This window comes from Haliotis cracherodii, unplaced genomic scaffold (genome assembly GCF_022045235.1).
Source record: "Haliotis cracherodii isolate W230 unplaced genomic scaffold, xgHalCrac1.p SCAF_7, whole genome shotgun sequence".
Classification (NCBI taxonomy): Eukaryota; Metazoa; Mollusca; class Gastropoda; order Lepetellida; family Haliotidae; genus Haliotis; species Haliotis cracherodii.
Window position 1 is genome coordinate 8,427,046 of NW_027266330.1, and position 10,863 is coordinate 8,437,908.

Genomic DNA, 10,863 nt, shown 5'->3' on the forward strand with positions numbered 1-10,863 from the left:
CTAGACAACAGCAATTTACGTTATGAAGATCGCGATATATTAATACGTTTAACGTTATTTAATAACTAGTCTGTACCAGTTTGCCCACCACCGGGGCGCTAATTGATCCAGAATAAGTCCCCACAAATACCGATAGGGCACTATGTGGGGAAACACATTCTTTATATGACTTGTGATAAATAGACTCGGCGTAAGCCCCACGCTGACGTTTATTGAGCGAGAACGCTGAATCATCTGATGGAGTAGGTTATGACGGGATCCATCCAACTCTCGTCCTTTGTGATGGAACAAGATCATTGACACTAAACCCAATTCACAACTAAGCGTCCCCCTGGGTGCAATATCAATATACAAATATAAGACGCTGGTTTATTGTCGATGTCTTTATGTCCGACCTTATAACCGCTGTGTGAAGGACACAATCGTCGTTATGTTTTAGAATAAAACGCTTGTTGAAGTTATTGGTCTTCATCAGGAATCTGTCTCCCAGTTAGTATTTCCCATGTTCTCCCTTTCACTGTTTCCAACTTTCTCTCTTTTTGTGTTTCTCGCTTCTCTCTTTCTGTATTTCCCACTTCTCTCTTGCTGTATTTCCCGCTTCTCTCTTCCTGTTTCCCGCTCCTCTCTTCCTGTATTTCCCACTTCTCTCTTCCTGTATTTCCCACTTCTCTCTTGCTGTATTTCCCACTTCTCTCTTCCTGTATTTCCCACTTCTCTCTTCCTGTATTTCCCACTTCTCTCTTCCTGTATTTCCCACTTCTCTCTTGCTGTATTTCCCACTTCTCTCTTCCTGTATTTCCCACTTCCCTCTTGCTGTATTTCCCACTTCTCTCTTCCTGTATTTCCCACTTCTCTCTTGCTGTATTTCCCACTTCTCTCTTCCTGTATTTCCCACTTCTCTCTTGCTGTATTTCCCACATCTCTCTTCCTGTGTTTTCCGCTTCTCTCTTTCTGTATCTCCCGCTTCTCTCTTGCTGTATTTCCCACTTCTCTCTTTCTGTGTTTTCCGCTTCTCTCGAGCTCTTTCTGTATTTCCCGCTTCTCTCGAGCTCTTTCTGTATTTCCCGCTTTTCTCTTTCAGTGTTTCCCGCTTCTCTCTTTCTGTATTTCCCGCTTCTCTCTTGCTGTGTTTTCCGCTTCTCTCTTTCTGTATTTTCCGCTTCTCTCTTTCTGTATCTCCCGCTTCTCTCTTTCTGTATTTCCCACTTCTCTCTTCCTGTGTTTCCCGCATCTCTCGAGCTCTTTCTGTATTTCCCGCTTCTCTCGAGCTCTTTCTGTATTTCCCGCTTTTCTCTTTCTGTGTTTCCCGCTTCTCTCTTTCTGTGTTTCCCGCTTCTCTCTTTCTGTATTTCCCGCTTCTCTCTTTCTGTGTTTCCCGCTTCTCTCTTTCTGTATTTCCCGCTTCTCTCTTTCTGTATCTCCCGCTTAACTCTTTCTGTGTTTTCCGCTTCTCTCTTTCTGTATTTCCCGCTTCTCTCTTTCTGTATCTCCCGCTTAACTCTTTCTGTGTTTCCCGCTTCTCTCTTTCTGTATTTTCCGCTTCTCTCTTTCTGTATCTCCCGCTTAACTCTTTCTGTGTTTTCCGCTTCTCTCTTTCTGTATTTCCCGCTTCTCTCTTTCTGTATTTCCCGCTTCTCTCTTTCTGTGTTTTCCGCTTCTCTCTTTCTGTATTTTCCGCATCTCTCTTTCTGTATTTCCCGCTTAACTCTTTCTGTATTTCCCGCATCTCTCTTTCTGTGTTTCCCGCTTAACTCTTTCTGTATTTCCCGCATCTCTCTTTCTGTATTTCCCGCTTAACTCTTTCTGTATTTCCCGCATCTCTCTTTCTGTATCTTTCGCTTCTCCCTATCTGTATTTCAAACTTTCTTTGTTTCTGTATTTCACGCTTCTTACTTCTCTTTTTCACGCTTCTCTCTTCCTCTTTTTCCCGCTTCCCTCGCTGTATTTCTCATGTTTTTCTCTCTTTATTTTACGGTTCTTACTTTCTGTATTTCCCACTTTCTTTCGTTCTGTATTCCCTCTTCTCCCTTCTGTATTTCACGCTTTTCGCTTTCTGTATTTCCCGCTTCTCACGTTCTGTATTTCCCGCTTTTCTCTTTCTGTGTTTCCCGCTTCTCACTTTCTGTATTTCGCACTTTCTTTCTTTCTGTATTCCCGCTTCTCTCTTTCTGTATCTTTCGCTTCTCTCTAACTGTATTTCCCACTTTCTTTCTTTCTGTATTTCCTATTTCTCTCTTTCTGTATTTCCCACTATCCCACTTTCTGTATTTCCCAATTATTTCTTTCTGTATTTGACGCTTTTCTCTATCTGTATTTCCTGCTTCTTCCATTCTGACTACTGTCCTTCCTGGATATAATGCTCCTGTATATAATGCCACCCATGTTATAATGCCTTGTGTTTGTCAAAACGGTTTCCTCTATTTCTGTATATTTACTCTTTCTAGCCTTCTGTCTATGTGTGTGGATATATGTCTACTCTCTCACACATACACACGCACGCACGCTCTCTCTCTCTCTCTCTCTCTCACTCTCTCTCTCTCTCTCTCTCTCTCTCTCTCCCTCTTGACGGTGTAAAGAACTGTCTGTGTTCCAGATGACGGTGCAAAGAACTGGCTGTGTTCCAGTGACAGTGTAAAGAACTGGCTGTGTTCCAGTGACAGTGTAAAGAACTGTCTGTGTTCCAGTGACGGTGCAAAGAACAGTCTGTGTTCCAGTGACGGGGTAAAGAACTGTCTGTGTTCCAGTGACAGTGTAAAGAACTGTCTGTGTTCCAGTGACGGTGTAAAGAACTGTCTGTGTTCCAGTGACGGGGTAAAGAACTGTCTGTGTTCCAGTGACGGTGCAAAGAACTGTTTGTGTTCCAGTGACGGTGCAAAGAACTGTCTGTGTTCCAGTGACGGTGTAAAGAAATGTCTGTGTTCCAGTGACAGTACAAAGAACTGACTGTGTTCCAGTGACGGTGTAAAGAACTGGCTGTGTTCCAGTGACGGTGTAAAAAACTGCCTGTGTTCCAGTGACGGTGCAAAGAACTGTCTGTGCACCAGTGACGGTGTTCAGAACTGGCTGTGTTCCACTGACGCTATAAAGAACTGCCTGTGCTCCAGTGACGCTGTAAAGAACTGTCTGTTCCAGTGACAGTACAAAGAACTGTCTGTGTACCATCGACGGTGCAAAGAACTGTCTGTGTACCATCGACGATGCAAAGAACTGGCTGTTTTCCAGTGACGGTGTAAAGAACTGGCTGTGTTCCAATGATGGTGAACGTGTATAACTGGTAGCGGAGACTGAGATCGATCCCAGCTGTAGCACGTTTTAATGCTTGTCCGATGAACAATGTGTGATACCAATATTGAACCACGCACGTTAACACACTTCCCCTTTCAATATAAAGGCTCAAAGTAAAGTGGAAACACAAACAACCACTTAGACAATTACTTTGAACTAAATGTTTGAAATATCACATAAATTTCACGAAAATGACGTAAAGCATCGACCGCTGAATACACAAGCGTTAGAAATATTCTAAATTGATAGAACAATATCAGGACACGACTATTCCTTTTACCAACTCAGTATCAAAATCATGACAGCTGTAACTAGTACCTAAAGTTATAGTTGAGTGAGTGAGTTGGTGGGTGGGTTGGTGGCTATAAAATGTTTTTAAGTGAGTGAGTGAGTGAGTGAGTGAATCAGTCAGTCAGTCAGTCAGTCAGTGTGTGAGTGTGTGAGTGAGTGAGTGAGGAACATGTTTTTCGTAATGAAACAATGTGTTGTGGCTCAACTATCATTGTTTGGCATCGTTTAGAAAGATGTAAATGTCTTGAAGTGCTGTATTTCAGTCAGTGCTTTTCAGGTCACACGCTAACTCAAAGATGCATTCCAGACTTCACCCGCAGTCGAGATCATTTCCAAGAATGTCAGTCCCCCCTCGTCCACAAATCAATGTTGGTCTTGCAACTATTGTGAATGTCTGCTGAGTATACCACATGGGCTTGCCCCAGTCTCACGCCTGCCTCGTCGAACACGAGCCCAGATACAATGAGCTATGAAGGCCTGTGTGTTAAGCTCGGTTAACGATCGTAGCCATTATTCATAGCAAAGTGTTAAGTGTCCGATATCCCATAAAGACATAATGTCCTATTCAGGAAAGGAAGGAAGCAGGGCCTTGTTGGTGTGTTCCACACAAGAAGGCTGACCAGACACTAAAAGTCAATGGGCCACGAGAAAGTAGTGCTTAACACCAGAATTACCCCGCACGCTCCATATAACCAGATCACAGAGAGTGCACGGTGTGTCCAAATACGTGGAAGGAATTCAATGACACAAAACTGCCATGGACAATGATTTTGGACGTTGAGATGCAGAGTCTCCAAGATGAAAGGAATCATCCGCTAAATGGTAAATCTGTTTGGTTGTTCACTCAGGTTTACAGAAAGAGTTCAGCTGTATGACTGAAGCACGTAAATATTCGAGTCTGGATCAGAGAAACCAGTGATTGATGTTATGAGCAACGACCAACACCGAAAATTAAGAGCTTTTAAGTTAGCCAATGGACCTTGCCTTCATTGTAATTATTTGTTTGTTTGATTTTGACTCCGCATTTTGTAAACTTCCGGTGGCACGTAAATAGTCGAGTCAGGACCAGACAAACATGTGATTAGTATGAGGATCAACTCTCCACGTTGTCGAGAAACGTTGACATGCTTTCAACCAAGTCAACGAAATGACCACCTGATCTATTTAAAGGAATGGTAGCGACAAGTCATCTCGTCTGACCAACATATCCACATAATCGCCTAGTACGACAAGAACAGATTTAGGGGATCCTGGAATCGAACCCGTGATGATGGGTTTCGTGCATGGATAAGGTAAGTATCATTGCTAAGGGGACTGAGCTACACGTGCCCCAATCCCAATATTGTGACACAGATTTGGAATATATTAATAAATGGTCTATTATTCAAACAGAAACAACACAGAATTTCATTTGAACTATTTTGATTACACTTTAAAAGATAAAACTATAATACAACAAGAAGATCGGTCGGTCTGTAGATTGCCAGTAAGCACAATACTAGAGTGAGTGAGTGAGTGAGTGAGTGAGTGAGTGAGTAAGTGAGTGAGTGAGGTTCAATGAACATGATGATTGTAATGAAACAATGTGTTGTGGGTCATTGATTCCAGAAATTGTCTTCCCACGTTGTAGCCACAATGCTGGAGACCATACAGGCTTGCAGTACCTCTCCCACCTGCATGATACTCCCGCTGTGTGTACAGCATCCCCCATCATTGCTCGCGATAGTGGAGACGTTTAACTAGTTTAACTAGTGAATGGTTGCAAGCACAAATATACCCCTGTAAACCTTGCATGGGTGCGTGAAGGAGTGAGGGAGGTTGGTTTTCAGCAGTATCACGACCCATGTCGATGTACCCATTGTACCCATGTTGGGATTCGAACCCTGGTTTTAGGCGTGACGAGCGAACGCTTTAACCGCTAGGTTACGTGTATAGGGGTACAGTTGGACATGACATTACGTAGAAGTCTGTAAACTGAACCTGAACTAAATGGTGGCATGTTATTGATAACAGCAATCTTAGTATTACTCCCCGATACTTCAAAGTAATTCCGTGTTCATATTCATCCTCGATTATAAAGGGTATTATTTTCATTCTATCATAATAAGTACCTTGGAACCATTCGCCATCTCAGCGACGTTCTTAAAGCCAAATCAAATTACTAACAATACCGGGAGAACTTCTGTGCTGAGTGAAAGGTGGTGACGTCACTTCCGAAACGCCCCTGTGGGTCCTGGTATTTATCAAAATAGAATTTATATCCTACTCTGGATAATCGAGGGTGGTTCACATTATGGCTTATTATGGCTTTTTAGAAGGATGCAACTCAAACGTTCTAATTTTCTTGCAGTGTACCATTGTCTAACTGAACTGAAGATGGGCATCATAAGGTTTGTAAGAGTAATTAAATTCAAAATGAAAATGACATTGCACATTACAATTGACCTTTGGAATGTGTGTTAGAACCCAAGGTATGGTGAAATATCTTATTATTGCCATTTCCCAACATTTAAATGTCTTTCTTTCTGACGCTAACACGTCAGGAAACAACTCGCTACACTGGTGTGAGTGGCTTGCTGTGTACACAGTGACCGACATGATCAATGTGTAAGACTAAAAGGGACTAAGTCTTTGAAAGGCACTTAGAAGTGATATACACGAGGAAGAGAATGTATGGATGTCAACTTCTTTATTATGAGGAACACAACGTTTCGGAGTATATGCTTACTTCTTCATCAAGGATAACAAAAGGTGGAAACTTAACAAGGGAAGCCAACAGATGATTGGCGCTGATAGGTGATTAGCATTAGACAATGGAAGCCAACACTTTACAGTTATTAGCGCTGATAGTTATGGACAATTGGAAGCCAGGACGGAAATAAGTGTTCCACCATTTTTTATCGTATTACTTTTGTTGTTCTTACATGTACATATATATGCTCTCTGCCTAATAGCATCCATTCACCTCATGAAGGAGTAAGCATATAATCCGAAACGTTGTGTTCCTCATAATAAAGAAGCTGACATCCATAAATTATCTTCCTTACAAGGGACTATCCATTAAATATTCCCGGGTTACATAATGGTTTTCAGTCAACACATGGAGACAAGTATTTATGGAAGCTTATCGTGCCATATTTAGATAGGATCATCTACGTTGATGAATTTATGAGCCAAAAACAAGTTTAGGCACCTACGAGAGCATATTCCTCCGGACATTCGATTTTGATATTGTCGAAAATCCTGAGAATATTCGTATAATCATTCTGGGGAACTTATTACTTTGAAATGTTACAGATCCCCCAGCTCTCTCTCTCTCTCTCTCTCTCTCTCTCTCTCTCTCTCTCTCTCTCTCTATCTCTATCTCTCTCTCTCTCTCACACACACACACACACACACACACACACACACACAATGTATAAACACATCGCCATCACCACCGCCAGAATTACCATACGGCAGTTCCTAAATCCCATATCCTTGTTGTACATGTTCAGTTATCAACAGATTGATCATTTCTGTCCACGTATGTTTTGTGGTTGAATATAAAGGCAAAATCCATTATTGTCGAAGACCTCCCTCAGTCTGAAGCCGGATGATTGTGGCATCACCACGGCCAAATTTGATCAGATCGGCGGTCACTTGACACTAGTTCCACTCTCTTCTTCCAATCGGAACAAATTGATTCATTAGACCGTCGCGTTAAGAACTAGCGTCACACTAGCCTCCTTCCGTCATGAACTTTAGAGATTTTATTGAAGGCTTTTCGCATGGGGGGCTAAAAATACCCGCTAATTCCTCTCCCAATAAACCCGATCGTTGTCACATCCTCCGCACGTTCCTGTTCGCTATGGCGATGGGATATGCTAGGGGGCATTTCATTATCTTTTGAAATCCCACTTCAACTAAAGTGGTCTTTGCATTGAGATCAAACTACCCTATCGTCTTCATTATATTATTCCAGTACCCTGACGTCAGAAACTGATTAAGTATCGACAATTGTCTCTTGTAAAAACTTGGGAATTCGGCCCTTCACATGGAAACAGACGTGCCGCCATTATCATTGGATGCTGAAATAGCTTAGTCGGCGATAACAAATGGTAGACAATTTATTGCGAAAATTCTCTAGGGATAGTAAAGTAGCAATTTGGGCGTTAGTTTGGAATGAACAAGGTCTAAGTTCGATCCCTGGAATGGGGAGTTCGTGCGTTAGTTATAGTTGAAGTCGGTGATGGAGAAATAGATTCATCGTAAGGCTGCGTCGTTTTTGCTGTTGTTTCTATCGACTTGGGTGACGGGCCGTCACTATGGCAATGCACACAAAGCCCAATCGAACTTTTAGATCTTAATTCCAGCTCCAGCTGTAACCATGTCCGTACGCTGGCTCCCTTCTTAGATGCTTGTTTTCTTACAATTCCGTCGTGCAAGAAAGCGTGGGTCGTGGTTTCGATCCTGGTCCTCCTTGATTACGTGTGTTGGTTGTCAGCACCTTACCCGTGCTCGTGGGTTTCACCAAAGTTGTAAACGTCTAACACCTGCATTACTTCGGGCTTTCATCCCACATCAAGCTGAGAGGCCGTTTTACATGAGCATCCTCCCCAAGAGCGGCGTAAAATACAACTCACTCATCTCGGTAGTGAAACAGAAACGTAAGTACTGAGTGAGTGAGTTGGGTTTAACGCCACTTTTAACAGTATTCCAGTTATATCGCGGCGTGTATGCTTAATGTGGGAGGAAAGCCCGAAGTGATGCAGGTCTCAGACGTTGACCACTTCGGTGAAACCCACGAGCACGGGTATGTTTTTATGTGATAAGATCAATACTTACGTGGGGGCACGGGTGGCCCAGTCGTCTAAAGCGCCGCGATTCGCTGTGCGTCCCTTGGGCACGCTAGAAACCTATGATTGTGGGTTCGAATCCCGGTTCGCCCAGATTATGTTTCTAGGTTTGTCGACAACATACCCGTGCTCGTGGGTTTCAACAAAGTGGTAAACGTCTGAGACCTGCTCGACTTCGGGCTTCCCTCTGATATTAAACTTACACGCTGTGATAGAACTGGTATAATGATAAAATGAGCTTCAAATAAAAGGTTAGCATCAGCGTGTCATTCGGTGACCCAGTATGAACTTGTTACCATATGTTTGGAATATGTTTTTGTGTCCAGCACTTATAAAAATCACTTGGGTCATAGACTCGCCCATGTTCATTTATTAGAAAGGCGCTTCAAAAATCTAAAATCAGCATTTATGACACATTTTATTCTTACTTGTAAATTTAAAGTCCGAAACATCAATTGTTGATATCAAGTTAAGTTCTCATTTCATTGAACATATTTGAAACATTTCATAACGATTTTAAAATGTTCGGATCAGTTCTTAAAGTATGCAGATCCTTTTCACCACTTTACGAGTCTCATGTCAAAACCAGCATGAACAGAGACAATATTCAATATAGGGCTTGTGAGAATGGTTTGAGGCGTGTTTGAGCAATATTCCAGCAGGACCACATCGGGGAGCTCCAGAAAATGGCATCACACATTGCATTCACGTGACGGCTGAGTGAGCTGTTTTTTACGCCCCTTTTCTCAATATTCCAGGACATTCACACCGGGAAAAAAACGAAATTGGCATCCCGCATTGTACCCAAGTGATGAATCGAACCCCTGTGCTTTGACCAATGGGCTACCCCACCGCCCCTGTCGGATTATGACTTCTGACGTTGTTTGATAAGCATTGGTGGGCCTCGCGTGCCATTTTCCACACCAGCGAGTCTTTAAGACAGACAACGCATATACCTCACCTCTTTGTTGTAGCCTGTTTGGATTTACCCTGAAGGCCATGTCTGATCTGCATCACAAGTGACATTTAATAACGAGCGTTGCTATATCACTGGCCGGCAACGTCTATTTGGGGTCGGTACGCCTCCAGGCAGTGTGGTCATGTTATCTCACTTGTCCCTGCAGGCTAAAGCGTCCAACATCATACCCGGTGCCACTGGTTTGTTTTCAAAAGGCATATTTTGGCAAATAGAACATCAATGTCTAGACAGATAGAATATCGGTGTCTGGGCAGATAGACTAAGACTGTCTTGGAATGTAGAATAAGTGTATATGAAGGTAGAATAAGTGTATGTGAAGGTAGAATAAGTGTGTGTGAAGGTAGAATCAGTGTGTGTGAAGGTAGAATACGTGTGTGTGAAGGTAGAATAAGTGTATGTGAAGGTAGAATAAGTGTGTGTGAGGGTAGAATAAGTGTATATGAAGGTAGAATAAGTGTAAGTGAGGGTAGAATAAGTGTGTGTGAAGGTAGAATCAGTGTGTGTGAAGGTAGAATATCTAGTGTGTGTGAAGGTAGAATAAGTGTATGTGAAGGTAGAATAAGTGAAAGAGAAGGTAAAATAAGTGTAAATTAAGGTAGAATAAATGTGTGGATGGTAAAATAAGTGTGTGTGAAGGTAGAATTTGTGTGTGTAAAGGTAGAATAAGTGTATGTGAAGGTAGAATAAGTGTGTGTGAAGGTAGAATCAGTGTGTGTGAAGGTAGAATACGTGTGTGTGAAGGCAGAATAAGTGTGTGTGAAGGTAGAATCAGTGTGTGTGAAGGTAGAATACGTGTGTGTAAAGGTAGAATAAGTGTGTGTGAAGGTAGAATCAGTGTGTGTGAAGGTAGAATACGTGTGTGTGAAGGTAGAATAAGTGTGTGTGAAGGTAGAATCAGTGTGTGTGAAGGTAGAATACGTGTGTGTGAAGGTAGAATAAGTGTATGTGAAGGTAGAATAAGTGAAAGAGAAGGTAAAATAAGTGTAAATTAAGGTAGAATAAATGTGTGGATGGTAAAATAAGTGTGTGTGAAGGTAGAATTAGTGTGTGTAAAGGTAGAATAAGTGTTTGTAAAGGTAGAATAAGTGTTTGTGAAGGTTGAATAAGCGTAAGTGAAGGTAGAATAAGTGTAAGTGAGGGTAGAATAAGTGTGTGTGAAGGTAGAATAAGTGTGTGTGAAGGTAGAATAAGTGTGTGTAAAGGTAGAATAAGTGTGTGTGAAGGTAGAATATGTGTAAGTAAAGGCAGAATAAGTGAAAGAGAAGGTAAAATAAGTGTATATTAAGGTAGAATAAATGTGTGGATGGTAAAATAAGTGTGTGTGAAGGTAGAATTAGTGTGTGTAAAGGTAGAATAAGTGTGTGTGAAGGTAGAATAAGTGTGTGTGAAGGTAGAATAAGTGTGTGTGAAGGTAGAATAAGTGTGTGTGAAGGTAGAATAAGTGTGTGTAAAGGTAGAATAAGTGTGTGT

General features: G+C 42.0%; 1 protein-coding gene across 1 annotated transcript; it reads right to left on the reverse strand.

Moving 5' to 3' along the window:
- Positions 1–458: 458 nt before the first annotated feature.
- Positions 459–1,772, reverse strand: LOC139448041 (trichohyalin-like). The gene has a single exon (XM_071229542.1). It carries the CDS (start codon positions 1,770–1,772, stop codon positions 459–461), a length of 1,314 nt encoding a protein of 437 aa, XP_071085643.1.
- Between the last annotated feature and the right edge of the window lie 9,091 nt (positions 1,773–10,863).